The sequence below is a fragment of the Polypterus senegalus genome, chromosome 14 (assembly GCF_016835505.1).
Source record: "Polypterus senegalus isolate Bchr_013 chromosome 14, ASM1683550v1, whole genome shotgun sequence".
In the NCBI taxonomy this organism is placed as follows: domain Eukaryota; kingdom Metazoa; phylum Chordata; class Cladistia; order Polypteriformes; family Polypteridae; genus Polypterus; species Polypterus senegalus.
The window spans coordinates 140,952,557-140,970,605 of NC_053167.1; the positions used below are offsets into that span (position 1 = coordinate 140,952,557).

Here is an 18,049-nt window from a genome sequence, read left to right on the forward strand (position 1 = left end):
TGTCGCCCCCCCTCTAGTGCACCACAGCAGCTGAAACTGATTAACAAGCCCCTCTGCTACTTCAATGACCAGATCAATAGCACAGAAGTTTCATTAATGTGATGCTATATTCTGATTAAAAAATGTTCCTTTAATTGTTTTGAGCAGTGTATATATATATATATGTATATATATATATATATATATATATATATATATATATATATATATATATATATATATATATATATATATATATATATATATATATATATATATATATATATGTAATGTATACACATATTTATGGGGTGCCAAACAGGCAATTGCAATGATTTTCGGAATATAAAAAGTCAGCGTTGGAATATATAAAGTCAAAACTTGAATATGTAAAGTAATTCCTGAATATATAAAGTCAGCAATGGAATATATAAAGTCAGTGTCGGAATATATAAAGTCATTCCTGAATATATAAAGTCAAAGCCTGATTATATAAAGTCAGCGTTGGAATATATAACCTCATTCCTAAATATATAAATATAAAGTCAGATTATATTGATATTGATTGAAACGACTCAGGAACATTTTTAGTAAACTCAATGAGTTCTTAATACAACGTAATGAAATAAGTTAACAAAAACGTCTTCAGAAAAATATAAAAAAAAAACCCACTGTTCAGTTTATTCATTCAAAATGATGTATGTGCCTGGCATTCTGAACACTATATTAATTTATTCTTTTTGTATGGGCGCATTTTTGGACGAACCTCACAAGCCCGATCAACTATGAGTGGCTTCTGCCGAAGATTACCTTTCACTAGTAAGAGTGAAATGACAAGCATGGAAATTTTATATATTCGGGAATGATTTTATATATTCAGATGCTGACTTTATATATTCGGGAGCGACTTTATGTATCACCCTGCCCAGGATTGGTTCCTGTCTTGTTCCCTGTGTTGGCTGGGATTGGCTCCAGCAGACCCCCGTGACCCTGTGTTCAGATTCAACGGGTTGGAAAATGGATGGATGGATGGACTTTATATATTGCGACGTTGACTTTATATATTCAGGAATGACTTTATATATTTGGGAAATACTTTAGATATTCAAGTTTTGACTGTATATATTCCGACACTGACTTTATATATTCCATTGCTGACTTTATATATATTCAAGAAATTTCTTTATTTATTCAAGTTTTGACTTTATATATTCTGACGCTGATTTTATATATTCGGGAGTGACTTTATATATTCTGATGCTGACTTTATATATTCATGTTTTGACTGTATATATTCCGACACTGACTTTATATATTCCATTGCTGACTTTATATATATTCAAGAATTACTTTATTTATTCAAGTTTTGACTTTATATATTCAGGAATGACTTTATATATTCTGCCGCTGACATTATACTGTACAATCAGATTTTGGTTTTATATATTCAGAACCTTGACTTCCTATATTCCGAAAATCATTATATTTGCCTGTTTGGCACCCCATAATATCTATGTATGTATATATATATATATATATATATATATTATATTGTGGACTATGGCCGCCAGTCATCCCGCCAATACCCCAGGCCGCCAGGTGGAGCCCTCCCTGCAGCATGGAGGTGCCCCGAATGCCAGCAGGGAATTATGGACATTGGATTTTTCATCCAGAGACCTGCTGGATACCAAAGGGGGCCCTAGAAGGCACTGCAGGGAGGAGAAGCGAGACTTTTGCATAAAACCCGGAAGTGCGTCATAGTCACATGAACAAAGAGTCCGACATACTTCCGGGATGAAAAGAAGACTTTGGATCTGACCTGGAAGTGCTAGGAAGTCACATGAAGTAAGGGTTCAGAAGCACTTCTGGGTCACGTACTATAAAGGACTGTGGGAAATCCCAGACGGCGAGCTGAGCTGGGTGGAAGGGTGGCAACACGTCTGGGAGTGGAGGATTGTGTATTATTGAGTATTGATTGTTTATTATATGAGTATTGTGGAGAGGAGGGTGCTTTGTGCACTGTTTATTAATAATAAAGTCGATTATTAGACCTGGTGTCTGGCGTTCAGTCCGAGGGTTCAAGGGGACGCCAGTGCCCCCTAGCTGTCACTATATATATATAAACATATATACATATGTATCAGGAGTTTGCGTCAGTTTCCCAGGAGATCCATCTGGCAGGAAGCTCTTGCCAAAAATGATGCCTGCTTCCGGGAAGCCTGGGCTTTAATGGAGAGTGAACCAGAAAGGGTGGAGTCAGTTGCCCTTGCTTGGAGATTTCTCAGGACTGTGGGTAGAAAAGGAGATGTCAATGTTAGTGACAGCGCCCCCTCTCTTCCTTAGGTGTACTAACGTACCTTGACAGAGCCTGTAAGGAGTTGTCACCACTGCTGCAGAAATTCTCATAATTCCCAAAAAACAATTGTAGAAATCGCCCGATAAGGGAATGTGATTCCTACACTTCATAACCTGAGAGGGAAGTGGACGATATTTGAAGGATAAAATAGCATTACCATATTCGGTCCTTGGCCCCTCTTGTCCCCTATGCAAGCCCTTAAGTAACTGGCAAAAAATCACACGCAAAAGAAAGTGGGACCGATAAATAAATTAAATGTTTGCTGTTTACATTTACTTGCCCAGTGCCTGAGTGCTCACTAGTGAACCCCTTCCCCAGACGCCCTCTCCAGCGGCTAAATCCTAACCACCGGTTTGACACAGACAATAAAAAATAAAAATAAAAAAAACTGTTCTCAGAGAAAGCAAAAAGAAAGATTTAAGTCCACATATAAGAAGGAAAACCCTGCAGTTCAGTTCCTACCGTATGGCATGTGGAAACACAACAGTCCTCTGGCGAAACGGCTCCTCCGCTGACTATCACGAAGAAACGCACTCATGGATCCGACTCACCAGACCAGGCCAGTACTTGGCCTCTTCTCTGGGGTTCGTCACCTGATTATTTCTTCAGGGTGGCCACCCACAAATAGCAGACGTTCCTTGGTGATGTAAGATCCTGAATGATTCTTAGAGCGTAGATAGTCGCCTCCTTGCCTTCACCCTTTTCCTTCCTTTTTTTTTTTCCCCCTTCCTTGATCCACCATTTCCCCTTAAAAAGAAAAAGTTTCCTGCCGAAACATCCTTTTCCCCTCTCATTTGTTATGGAAACATGGCGCTGGTAACAGGCAGCTGGAATATTTACCGGGCGGGATCCTCCCAGCTGTGGGTCATCCTCAAAAGTGCCTGAAGGGCTATTTGCAGACACCCTCCCAGCCACATTATAAAGTGACGGACAGTCCAGAAGTGACGGACAGTCCAGAAGTTAGACAATAATGAAAAAAAAAGGAGAAAACAATCCCATACTTGGCCCACTGTCGCTATGACAAAACAAAGCTGCAATGTCCAGCCGTATCAGTCCTGCCCAGAATGTATGAATTATAAAAGGACTCTTACACAACTGTTTACTGACAAGTAAAATTATCCCAATAAGAAGTTAAATCTCCTCTTTTTTTTCCTTTTAGGTTTACAATGCATTTCCCAGGATGATGAGGTACTTACCAGGGCATCACAACGAGCTTTTCTCAAGCTATGGAAAAGTTCAGGATTTTTTGAGAGAAGAAATCAGAAAGCATAAGAAGGACTTGGACCCGACTTCCCCTCGCGATTACATTGACGCGTACCTCGTGGAAATTGAGAAGGTCAGTTTTCTGCCACGTGTACCTCTGCCAGAATGACATTAGATGAAAGCATGGAAACTAAGAAAGCTCGAACTTCAGGAATAACGGCAAAAAGCGAGGCGAGTGGCAGCAATGCAGTGTAGTACCTTCAGTGCCCCCCAATAATGTTTAAGACAAACACCCCTTTTTTCTTGATTTCCCCTCTCCGCTGTGCAGTTTAAAGTTACAAATCAAACAAGTCCAACGTCATTAAAGTGCAAACATTTCGATGTCACAACACATTTTCTACAGGGTCCCCCCATTTCAGGGCACCATGTGTGTGACAATTGGCATCCCAGGTGTTTGTGATTCCTCAGGTGGGTTTCATGGCTTCATAAGAACCCTCGGCTTTCTTCTACTCATTGGAGTCTGTAGGTGACATTGTTCATCATGAGGACCAGAGAGGTGTCAATGGGTAGCGGGTATAACGGCGCCAAAATTCACACCGCTGCAAGGATGATGATTTGTATATTTTCTCGGTGGGGACCCAAGGAATACAACCAGCCTTAGTCCGACTCCCACCCCTCACACACACACAGAGACACGTAACTACAGGGCTTGAACAATAATCCAAATGAGTATATTAATAAAAAATATAAATCAAACTAAACATTAAACCAAACCAACTGCCACAGCTACCCGATCTGCGATAACAGAAGTAACTCGATACGGAAAGAACACCAAAGACGATAAACTAGTCCAACAAACGACAAAGTCCATAACACAGTCCAATATGCAGCGGCAACAGATGCGGCGAAATGAAGGAGACAATGACAATCCACAAAAACAGCTGGCTGTAAGTAATGTAGAGACAGTCCTACCGGTATCCCTGACGCAACGAGAGGTGCTGAGATTTGGGAGCGCACCCTCTGACGAAGCACTGTGATAAGTCCGACTCAATGCTCGCACAACAGGTAGGCAGGCACAAGACAGTCCACATACCCATACAGAGACAATGATCCAGGAAAAGACGATAATCCACAGGTGACGGTGCAGCTGACAAGACAAATATGTAAACTCAGACACTTTTACTGCATTTCCGACTTCCTTTTAAATCTCCCGCTGACCGGTCGTGTCCCCATCTGTCCCCGTACTCTCCTCGGATGTCCAATCGGTGCCACAGTGGGGACTTCCGGGAGCTTAAGTTCTAAAGTCATGTAGCCACAATGAGGCTGAAAAACAAAAATCAAACCATCGGAGACATCGGTAAAACCTTAAAATGACCGAAATCAACTGTCTGGAATATCACAAAGAAGAAAGAACACACTGGTGAACTCAGTAATCACAAAGGGACTGGTGGGCAGGGGCAGACTGGCCATTAGGGCATTTGGGCAATTCCTGGCGGGCCGTGGACTCTGGTCTGCTCATGGGCCGGCCGTTTCATGAAATAAATTTTATGTATTGGTTAATGTTTGACATTTAAAATTCATTTTCTAAACTACTAAACATTATCTGCCCGGTACTGCGATTTCTAAAGTCCTATATAATATACCGTATGACATCATCAAGTTATTTTAGTTGTCAGTACACAACATTGCAACGAAAAATTTCAATACCGCTACATTTCGGTTAGCATATACATTATTGCAATTTATTTTATCTCATATCTAGTATTTCAATTCTCTGGTACTAATAATTAGTTTAGATTATGTAATATGCATTTTATTCTTCTCTGGTTGTCGGTGTGAGTGATAATTAGTGGTTTTCAGCTGTGATTATTAGTATCTATATATATAATTCACTAAGGCAAGACAACCATGGAAAGCACGCCGGAAGGGGCGTGGATTCACTGAGCCGCCGACAAGTAAGACACCTATGGCACACGCAGGAAGGAGCCACGCCCACCAACTCCTGGCACCTCCGAGCCACGTTGACTGTTCATAGAGGCATGTAGTGAATGGGAAGTTGGGATCATTTTACCGACTCGGACCTTTGAGTCTCGTTCAGCAAAATGAACAAATCTTTTTTTGAGTCATTTCGTTCAATTCTCTTTCCGGCTCAGACTGCATAGGTTAAGCTTATGGGGCTGTCACGTGAAGAACGAACTACTCAAACCCGAAGACTCGTGAGATGAACTAATCAATTCTGTTTCCGGCTCAGACTGAGTTGGTTAAGCTTATGGGGCTGTCACGTGATGAGCGAGCGACTCGAAAAACCGAAAACTCGAAACAGGTGAATCAATTCCAATACAGAAACTATAGGAAGTTGCAAATGCATCATGCGCGACTGAACAAATCACTCCCACGAGACAACTCGTTCTTCCCGAGTCACATTAAAGATTCACTCAAAATGAACAAATCGTTCAAGAACGACCCATCAATAGAAGCATGTTTCTCATGGAGGTGAATCGCCAAATGCAGCATGTAAAACGGTTTGCGAGGGGTATCTCATGGGATCCTTAAAACAATCCTTTACAACTGAGGTTAAAACACAATGAAGTAAGCAGTCTTTAAAAAACGAGTTTTCAGTTACGACGCTGTGTGTTGGATCGTTCCGTGCATTGTTATAATGTTGCTTTTCTTGCTGATTTATTACATTACCGATTTTTCAAATGTTAATTTTCTCCCTGTGCTTAAAAATCATTAAAACCGGCCTGATTATGTGGCATATGGTACGCCGTGGGTTGGCTAGTGATGAAACTTATACCAATAAAAGGCAAAGCCCTCACTGACTCATATATATATATATATATATATGACAGCAACACTCATCACTCACAACAGTGACAAAACAATTACATTGACGATCATGTTACGTTATTTTCAAAATGTTTCCTTTTCTTTTTCATAACTTCTTTAACACACTACTTCTCTTTGACGGTATTTTGCTAGTGTATATATATATCCTGATCTACATACTCTCAAATAGACAAGCCCACTGCATTAATGTGTGGCTAGCCTCTAGCGCCCGAGGTTGGTTCGAGAGGAGTACACTGAGTATATCTGTAGCGCTTCCTGATTCATTTTACCCTCGCATCCCCTTGGTTTGAGGCGTATAAAAAAATATCACGGTTAGCAGAAAGACAGAATCACCAATTGAGCTTTATGAATAATGGATACAAAGCGCCTTCCTAGGACTGATCGGAGGCAAATTTCATTTCAAAAGACTACCCGGCGGAAGCCTTGATAAAAGCGTGGTATTGTGCAAACTGTCCAAATACGAGCCTCATTGAAAGAAATTATAATCAAATCCTTGATGACAGCAACACTCATAACGGTCACAAAACTATTACATTCACAATCATGTTACGTTATTTTTAAAATGTTTCCTTTTCTTAGCACAAGCACAGCTGAGAAGCTTCGATGCATGTACTCCATAGCGCTAAAAAATAACGCATTTAATCACACTTTCAATTCCAAGCAAAGGGGAACTTCTGTCAATGCACGATTTCCTGGTACATCGATTACATTTATACACACATCAGAGCTACAAAAATGTTAGAGTCGGAATAAAGCGCGTTCCTACGACTGATCGGAGGAAAATTTCATTTCAAAAAGCTACCTGAGCGAAGCCTTGATAAAAGCGTGGTTTTGTGTACACTGAAAAGCAAGCAAAATTAGATGAATTACAGAAAGCGAACTTTGTGGCTCTTACTGGGGATCATTGGACTTCCGTGACCGTTAGTAATTCTAATTACATCTAATTACAAAATGTTCAATGATCACACTGTTTTAGCCTAATGTACAAAATAATTTTGGCTAAGGTTACTCAGAGTTTAAAGATTAAGTTGGTCAAATTACCTTTTATGTTTCTGACTTATTTTTTTAAGAAGAAAAACTGCACTTTATGTTGAAATTTTTGTTATTATTATTTAAAGACAATACAATTCTGAAAATGTACGTAAAGTACTTAAAATACCACTTTATTTTTAAGTCTGCCCAATTTTAGCCAGGGATGATATTTTTGTTTCTGTTTTGAATTGAAATGCAGTTTAAAAGCATTTTTTTTTCAGAAATTAAAAGAGCTTCAGTTTACAATATTCATGTCCATGTCTATTATTTGATTCTGTAAGCCCACTAAAACCCTTTTAAATTAAAAAAAAAAATTGCGATTTGGGGCAAATTTTCATGTGTGATTACATACGATTAATCAAGATTAATTATTACACAGCCTCTAATTAATTAGATTAATTTTTTTAATTGAGTCCGACCCCTAATATAAATATGTAGATATATATATGTAGATTTGTATATATATATATATATATACAGTATATATTTGTATATGTGTATATATATGTATACATCCATCCATCCATCCATTTCCTAACCCGCTGAATCCGAATACAGGGTCACGGGGGTCTGCTGGAGCCAATCCCAGCCAACACAGGGCACAAGGCAGGGAACCAATCCTGGGCAGGGTGCCAACCCACCGCAGGACACACACAAACACACCCACACTAGGGCCAATTCAGAATCGCCAATCCACCTAACCAGCATGTCTTTGGATTGTGGGAGGAAACCGTGCCGGAGGAAACCCACGCAGACACGGGAGAACATGCAAACTCCACACAGGGAGGACCTGGGAAGCGAACCTGGGTCCCCTAACTGCGAGGCAGCAGCGCTACCACTGCGCCACCGTGCCGCCCTATATGTATACAGTATATCTATATATGTGTATATATATATATATATATATATATCTATATCTATCTATCTATCTATCTATATATATATGCCAGCAACACTCATAACACTCACAAATCAATTACATTGACAATTATGTTACGTTATTTTCAAAATGTTTCCTTTTCTTTTTCATTACTTCTTTAACACACTACTTCTCCGCTGTGAAGCGCGGGTATTTTGCTAGTAAAGTTATAAAGCCAGGATAGGAATTTTTCATATTAGGTTGGAACCTTTCTAGTATATTGTTATGTTAATGGAACATTTCTGTCATCTGAGGTTTTCATTATCATTTATTTCATTGTAAATGAGCAGCTACCAGCCTACTAGTATTCTGGAAAAATTCCAACCTGGATTCAGATCCTGTTACAGCACTGAAACAGCCTTGTTAAAGGTTAACAATAACCTCGTCTGAACTACTGACGCTGGAGATTCTGCCATTCTTGTACTGCTGCATCTCCCCTTAGCTTTTGATACAGTGGATCACGCGATTCTTATATTCCACCTTAAACAGTATGTAGGCATCCAAAGTAATGCCCTAAAAGGCTTTAAATCTTATCTAAGGAATAAGAGCTTTTCTGTTGTCTTGGATGAGTTCTCATCCTCTTTAGTACCCCCTTTACTTGCAAGGTTCAGCAGGGGTCCAGCCTTGGACCCCTTCTCTTTTTGATCTACATTTTACCTTTTGTTAAGTAGTATGGCTTCTCCTTTCACTGCTATGCTGACAGTGCTTATATCTGTTTGCCACTAAAATCAAACCGCAGTGAGACAATAAAGACCCTCCATATGAGCTTGAATGCTATTAAAACCTGGAGGGCAATGAATTTTCTTAAACTAAATGATAATAAAACTGAAATTGTGGTGCTCAAATGCTCAGAAACCTTGCATGTCCCTGATGTTGCTCTTGGACCCCTTACCATACATCATAAAGCTTCATTTAGGAGCCTAGGCGTGATTTCGACAGCTCGTTCAAACTCGACAAACAGAAAAATTTGGTGGTCAAATGTTCCAGCTGAGACATTTAGCCGACGTAAAGGCTTTCCTTTCTTTTAGTGATCTTGATGAGGCCATCCATGCTTTTCTAACATCTCGTTTGGACTATTGCAAATCTTTGTAGGTACTGTTGGTATTGATCAGACCTTGTTATGATGCCTACAACTTGTCCAGAACGCTGCTGCTCGCTTACTGACTGGCTCTCATAAGCGTACCCATATTTCACCAATGCTGGCCTCAATCCATTGGCTTCCAGTTTGTTTCGGAACCGATTCTAAAATTCTGCGACATGATTTTAAATGTTTGAATGGAGCAGCTCCATCTTACCTCTCAAAATGTCTTTACTTGTATGTGCCAACAAGGGCACTGTGGTCCGCTTACTCTTAGTTGTGCTGAGGTCGAGGATGATGCAAAAGGGGGGATCAGGTTTTGTGGTGGCTGCACTGGAATGGCTTGCCTTAGTATATTAGGGCTGTCCCATCACTGGCCATTTTTAAGTCATCATTAAAGTCTTATCTCTTCTTGCTGCCATTTGAACCCGATATTATATTTGTATATGTGGACTCATGTATTTTCATGATTATAGATATGTACAGTGGTGTGAAAAACTATTTGCCCCCTTCCCGATTTCTTATTCTTTTGCATGTTTGTCACACAAAATGTTTCTGATCATCAAACACATTTAACCATTAGTCAAATATAACACAAGTAAACACAAAATGCAGTTTTTAAATGATGGTTTTTATTATTTAGGGAGAAAACAAATCCAAACCTACATGGCCCTGTGTGAAAAAGTAATTGCCCCTGAACCTAATAACTGGTTGGGCCACCCTTAGCAGCAATAACTGCAATCAAGCGTTTGCAATAACTTGCAATGAGTCTCTTACAGCGCTCTGGAGGAATTTTGGCCCACTCATCTTTGCAGAATTGTTGTAATTCAGCTTTATTTGAGGGTTTTCTAGCATGAAGCGCCTTTTTAAGGTCATGCCATAGCATCTCAATTGGATTCAGGTCAGGACTTTGACTAGGCCACTCCAAAGTCTTCATTTTGTTTTTCTTCAGCCATTCAGAGGTGGATTTGCTGGTGTGTTTTGGGTCATTGTCCTGTTGCAGCACCCAAGATCGCTTCAGCTTGAGTTGACAAACAGATGGCGGACATTCTCCTTCAGGATTTTTGGTAGACAGTAGAATTCATGGTTCCATCTATCACAGCAAGCCTTCCAGGTCCTGAAGCAGCAAAACAACCCCAGACCATCACACTACCACCACCATATTTTACTGTTGGTATGATGTTCTTTTCTGAAATGCTGTGTTCCTTTTACGCCAGATGTAACGGGACATTTGCCTTCCAAAAGTTCAACTTTTGTCTCATCAGTCCACAAGGTATTTTCCCAAAAGTCTTGGCAATCATTGAGATGTTTCTTAGCAAAATTGAGACGAGCCCTAATGTTCTTTTGCTTAACAGTGGTTTGCGTCTTGGAAATCTGCCATGCAGGCCGTTTTGCCCAGTCTCTTTCTTATGGTGGAGTCGTGAACACTGACCTTAATTGAGGCAAGTGAGGCCTGCAGTTCTTTAGACGTTGTCCTGGGGTCTTTGTGACCTCTCGGATGAGTCGTCTCTGCGCTCTTGGGGTAATTTTGGTCGGCCGGCCACTCCTGGGAAGGTTCACCACTGTTCCATGTTTTTGCCATTTGTGGATAATGGCTCTCACTGTGGTTCGCTGGAGTCCCAAAGCTTTAGAAATGGCTTTATAACCTTTACCAGACTGATAGATCTCAATTACTTCTGTTCTCATTTGTTCCTGAATTTCTTTGGATCTTGGCATGATGTCTAGCTTTTGAGGTGCTTTTGGTCTACTTCTCTGTGTCAGGCAGCTCCTATTTAAGTGATTTCTTGATTGAAACAGGTGTGGCAGTAATCAGGCCTGGGGGTGGCTACGGAAATTGAACTCAGGTGTGATACACCACAGTTAGGTGATTTTTGAACAAGGGGGCAATTACTTTTTCACACAGGGCCATGTAGGTTTGGATTTTTTCTCCTAAATAATAAAACCATCATTTAAAAACTGCATTTTGTGTTTACTTGTGTTATATTTGACTAATGGTTAAATGTGTTTGATGATCAGAAACATTTTGTGTGACAAACATGCAAAAGAATAAGAAATCAGGAAGGGGGCAAATAGTTTTTCACACCCCTGTATGTATGGGTGTAGTTATTTTGACTTTATCTTTTATGTAATGGTGGGTTATGCTTGAAGTATTATGAAAGCTAGGGGGTGCCACTGATTCCCAAACTCCAACCACGACACACAAACACAGTCACGGGTTCAAATACAGGAGCTGTTTATTACAAATACCTTGTTCAGCTATATATGCATCATCTCGTCTTCTTTCTTTCTCTATTGCACTTCTACTCCTTCAAGATGAGCATTTCCTTCCTTCCTCCCAGCTTTGACTTGCCTGGACGATGCACTGCAGTCTCTTTTATTGAGGATCTAGGAGTACTTATGGTGCCAGGGCCCATATGGACGTACCCAAATAGTAGGTAGTGTAAGTCCCTGCAGAACCCCCTAGTGGCACCCATGGACCCCAGAAGGGCTGCTCTACTGGACTACAAATCCTAGCATTCCTTGTGGGTGTTTGAATGGGCACTGACAGCCAGGTGCTGCCACCTAGTGTCTCGGGGAGAATAAATCAGAAAATTGCTCTCCCCTGTCATTCCTTTTAATGACGTCCTTGGCAGGTAAGGATTACAAACCAATTACTATTGGGATGCTGGTCCCAGCATGGCATGTTGTCCCTCATAGTATACATTGTATATATTTTAACTGCTTCTTTTACCCTTTTTGTACAGCACTTTGACTGCTGTAAATTTGCTATAAAAAATAGGGTTAGGTTAGTGAAGACTGATCCCATAAGGGATATATCCTGGCACAATGATTTAAGTATTAAAACTAATTTTAACCAATTATAAACACAACCGATGAGATCTCTAATAATGCATATATTGTTTATCTAGAGCAGGGGTCTCCAACACGTCGCTCGTGAGTTACCGGTAGCTCGCAACCCCTTTCCAAGTACCTCGCCAAAGGGTTAATGAATCCTACATAATTGTTGAAAACTTGATTAGCCAAATTAGGGGTGGGCGATCTTTCCAAAAAATCATATCACGATCCTTTTAACACAAAATCATGATCCACAATTTTCTTTTCAATGTGGCGTACACTTAAGAGAATATCTGGACTCAAACTCATTAAGACCTAAATAACACTTTATTTGAAATATCAAACAAAGTTGAATTCAATTGTTCTCTCGTTCGCTAGCCAAACGGAGTTAAAGAACACGCCCTCAAGCTAGCGAGTGAGTAAGGAAGGCTCCTCCCTCGGCCCGCTGTGTGTTTATCGGATTTGCGCAAATAAATCGTTACCGCAGGCGAACTCTGATACATAGCGAAATGAGAGAAGTCACAAAATCAACCGGAATGTTCAAGCAAATTATAGAAAAATTCTCGATCTAAATCCGTTAAGTAGTTCTCGCGTGAAACGCAGACAGACAGACATACAGAGAGACACTGGATTTTATATCTCTCTTTTATAAAAAAAATCTTGACAGGGAGACTAGGGAGATGAGACGTGATCTTCTCGGAATACAATTTGACGTCCCGCGAGAGACACTTTAACGTCATGAGAGCAGAGGTGGGTAGTAACGAGTTACAGTACATTTACTCCGTTGCAGTTACTTGAGTAACTTTTTTTAAAAAAATTGTACTTCTAAGAGTAGTTTTACTGCACCATACTTTTTACTTTTACTTGAGTACATTTGTGAAGAAGAAACGTTACTCTTACTCCGCTACATTGGGCAACACTCGAATCGTTACTTTTTTTCCATTATATACTACGTTATATTTTTGCCTGAGAGAAGCTTCCAGTGGATCTACTGCATGACTTTTTCACAATCAGACGTAGCCATGAAGTCACATGACCGCACACACACTGTGGCAGCATAGACACTTCCTGGCTGCTGTGTCTGTGTATAGGAGAGCGGCAGATCCCGCTACAATAAAAAACCGCGTTGTACCTGTTTCAAGCTGAATAAAGATGTCGTCGCTAAAGTATTGAGACTCAGCTTCGTGTTTTGGGGTGCAAGATGGGGACTCACACATCACAACACACACACAATGCTGTAGTAAACAGCATATGCTCGTACAGATGTTGACTATATGAGTGTGGCACGCCGACTGATGATTGTCCACAATCCCGAGTGAGAGAGAGTAGATCCATCAGCTCAGTTGTGATCACATGACGCTTAACAGACAAAGCGTATATGGACTACTCGTATTACAAGACCTCGCTCGTTCATCAAGTCAAAATTTATTAAAAATTTTAGCTCGTCTTGCAAAACACTCGCAATCCAAGTTACTCGCAATCCAAGGTTCCACTGTACATGAAAAATGAGAGCCAACTCCTGCTGAAGCGTAGCCATCACTTCACTGAGTGAAGAACACGCACGTGTTAACCAAACAGGCACAGACACAGACAGTCGAGGTAAAATGAGACTTCCTGTACGTGCACAGGGTGCCTTGATCTGATGTTATTTTCTATCAGCTGTGCTATTTGGATGGCGAGTGAATATACAGTATTAGACTGTCAGTGTACAGTCAGGAGATCTCGTCACTGTAAGTAGTCTGCACTGTTCAGACACACATGTCACCTACTGGAGGTATCGGCTTCAAAAGCTTTGTTGTGAAAAACGGAGATTTGGAACTTTGTGTTATTTGTGCTTCTTTATTTTGAAAGATGTGATTTATTTTTACTCATTTTTTTATTTTATTATTTGGAAATAGCAGAATTTGCACATTATTTTATATTTTTGTCTGTCTTAATACATTTCTAAAAAATAAATCATTTATTATGTGATCAAACAGTTACTCAGTACTTGAGTAGTCTTTTCACCAAACACGTTTTTACTCTTACTTGAGTCATTTTTTGGATGACTACTTTTTACTTCTACTTATGTAATATTATTTTGAAGTTACGCTACTCTTGCTTGAGTACAAATTTTGGCTACTCTACCCACCTCTGCATTCGAGACAAGGCAGTGAGACAACATTTAAAACAAGTTCACGGACATCTAACCTAGCAGTTGTTGGAATGCTTTCGGCAGACACGCTTCATGCGCTCCCAGCTCCTAAAACAACGACAAGCGACAAGCAGAACACGCAGCTCGCCAGCAGCAGGAGCAGCAAGCCAGCAGGTGATCCGACCGCTTCTCCTTAGCGTGCGTTCCGCCCCCCCTCCTTCACAATGTGAGCGGCAGAGATGCGAAGTGGCAAAAGGACAGCTGCTGTACCGGCTTTTAAATGATGGACGTGCAGCTCTACAAGCAGAAAATGCAGCTCGCCAACAGCAGCAGCAGCAGAAAGACAGCAGCTGAGCCGATGGCATCTCCTTAGTGTGTGTTCAGCCAACCCCCCCTTCACAACACGATCAGCATTATACATCCTGCGAGAAAGAGGTTTAACCACGCCTGGGGCTGGAAATAAAGGACAAGTATTGTTTTTACAAAAGTTTTAAAGTAAAAGTGAAAATAATGCATATGTAACAATTCCCATGAACATCTATCTATCTATCTATCTATCATTATATAGTGCCTTTCACTCTATCTATCTATCTATCATTATATAGTGCCTTTCACTCTATCTAATAATAGATAATGGTAAAGATAATGGCTCTCACTGTGGTTCGCTACAGTCCCAAAGCTTTAGAAATGGCTTTATAACCTTTACCAGACTGATAGATCTCAATTACTTCTGTTCTCATTTGTTCCTGAATTTCTTTGGATCTTGGCATGATGTCTAGCTTTTGAGGTGCTTTTGGTCTACTTCTCTGTGTCAGGCAGCTCCTATTTAAGTGATTTCTTGATTGAAACAGGTGTGGCAGTAATCAGGCCTGGGGGTGGCTACGGAAATTGAACTCAGGTGTGATACACCACAGTTAGGTGATTTTTTAACAAGGGGGCAATTACTTTTTCACACAGGGCCATGTAGGTTTGGATTTTTTTCTCCTAAATAATAAAAACCATCATTTAAAAACTGCATTTTGTGTTTACTTGTGTTATATTTGACTAATGGTTAAATGTGTTTGATGATCAGAAACATTTTGTGTGACAAACATGCAAAAGAATAAGAAATCAGGAAGGGGGCAAATAGTTTTTCACACCACTGTATATATTTGTGGATATATATACATATATATACTGTATATATGTGTGTATATGTATATATATGTTTATGTGTGTGTGTATATATATGTATATATATATATATATATATATATATATATATATATATATATATATATGACAGCAACAATCATGACAATGACAATGTCAATCATGTTATGTTATTATTAAAATGTTTCCTTTTCTTTTTCATTACTTCTTTAACACACTACTTCTCCGCTGTGAGGAGCGGGTATTTTGCTATATATATATATATATGAATGACCTCCAAAGAGTGGGGAGACTTTTGATAACATGAACGTGTCTGCAAAAAGTGGGGTCTCCTGCCCTGCAAAAGTCGAGCAGCCGGCGCGTGCATAGCTGTGCCGGCCTTTGAGATGCTGACTGCGCTTCTGCCTTAAGTCAAAGTGAGCACTTTTAATTTTTTTCATACTCTCGCTGAGCTATAGCCCAGACAAATGCAAACACGGGAAACTAATATTAAGGCGATTCACACTTTCTTTTGCACGACGATTATAAGGTCGTCAGCTCGGATTATGAAGACACGCACAGGAGTGGAGGACTGACAGTGCCATCACAGCCGATTAATGGCAGGGACGTCTCACCAGTCTACACAAGACCCACCGCAACTGGTGCTCATATCGTCAGCAAAGACGTCTCTCTACACTGTATAAAAGAAAAAGGCAACTTTCCTTTCTTTACACCTTTTTTCCTTTTATCCCAAACCAAAGCCTTTCTCTCTTAACACTGCAAAGGACACAAAACTAATTTTCTTTAATTGCTGGTAATGCTGGTAAGGCACATTACCAGAGGCAGAAATTTGGACGTTCACATAGAAAATGTCATTTCTATACCACAGCCATCGTGTAGCGCCTTTCAAAAGGGATCAACTACCGAGAGATGATCCAAATACATTTTATCTGCTGATAGTATTACTTACCTGTTGTGTTACACAGTCTTTAAAATGTAGTTAACCCAAAACCACTCCAGTAGGGCTCAATGTACCTGTACTTCTTAAAACGTTAATGTTTTACTGTTTAATAACTTATAGACTACATTGTATTATTTTTCCCTTCCACTCAGTGACCAAAGCTATACACACACATATATACACATACATATATATACACATATATACTGTATACCTGTATGTATGTTTGTATGTATTTGTATATATATATATATATATATATACACACACACCTATCTACATTATATATATATACACACACACACACATATATATATAATTTGTGTGTGTGTATGTATGTATGTATGTGTGTGTATATATGATGTAGATATGTATATATATATATATATATATGTGTGTGTATATGTAGATATGTATATATGTATATAGATATGAAGATATGTATGTGTGTATATATATGTATATATGTAGACTCAAACCGATTATGACAGCAGCAATCCAAGCTGTGAGAAAACAGTAAAAAGGAGTTGTGTCAGACGTCGTGGTACATTTTCTGATGCAGCTAGACCAGGGGTCCTCAGTCACGGTCCTGGAGAGCCGCAGTGGCTGCAGGTTTTTGCTCCAACCCAGTTGCTTAATAAAAAGCACTTATTGCTAAAGTAACACTTCTGCTTCACTTTAGTGATTTTGAGCCCTTATTGCTTAATTTTGTCTTAAACAGCTATTTGAATTGCTCCTTATTATCAATGACATGCAAATGACAAGAGAGAGCAGCATTTCTCCATTTAGCTTATTTACATTTACACCTGTGTGTATTTATCTGCACTATTGGGTTTAATTAAATACTTGGAAGAAAAATGAAGAGAAAAAAGTGAAGGACTGAGAATTACTCGTCCATTTTAGCCTTCAAATCATTTGCATGATAGAAAGGGAAAGAAAATCTAGGATATGAGAATGACCTGACATACCAGAGTTAATTTAATTTCATAGCTTGTTAGTGCTTTATTGGCAAGAATTGCTTTCTAATTAAGCAACCAGGTCAGAACAAAAACCTGCAGCCACTGCGGCTCTCCAGGACTGGGATTGAAGACCCCTGAGCTAGACGGAAACAATTTCGTGACGCTGCCAACAAATACACAAAACAATTACTTTGACAATCATGTTACGTTATTTTCAAAATGTTTCCTTTTTCTTTTTCTTTACTTCTTTAACACACTACTTCTCCGCTGCGAAGCGTGAGTATTTTGCTAGTATATATACTAATAAAAGGCAAAGCCCTCACTCACTCACTCACTCACTCACTGACTCACTGACTCATCACTAATTCTCCAACTTCCCGTGTGGGTGGAAGGCTGAAATTTGGCAGGTTCATTCCTTACAGCTTCCTTACAAAAGTTGGGCAGGTTTTATATCGAAATTCTACGTAATGGTCATAACTGGAAGCAGTTTTCTCCATTTACTGTAATGGAGATGAGCTTCAACGCCGTGGGGGGAGTTTAGTGTGACATCATCAAGCCTCCCGTAATCCACGCAGTACATAGAAAACCAGGAAGACCTCAAAAGCGCTGAAG

General features: G+C 39.8%; 1 protein-coding gene across 1 annotated transcript in view; it reads left to right on the top strand.

The window, feature by feature from the left end:
* Positions 1-18,049, top strand: part of LOC120514353 (cytochrome P450 2J2-like) — a 62,097-nt gene that overhangs the window by 16,612 nt on the left and 27,436 nt on the right. Inside the window, exon 5 of the mRNA XM_039734670.1 lies at positions 3,495-3,671. Within this exon, the coding sequence (XP_039590604.1) occupies positions 3,495-3,671 (177 nt within the window). The remainder of the gene's footprint in view (positions 1-3,494; positions 3,672-18,049) is intronic.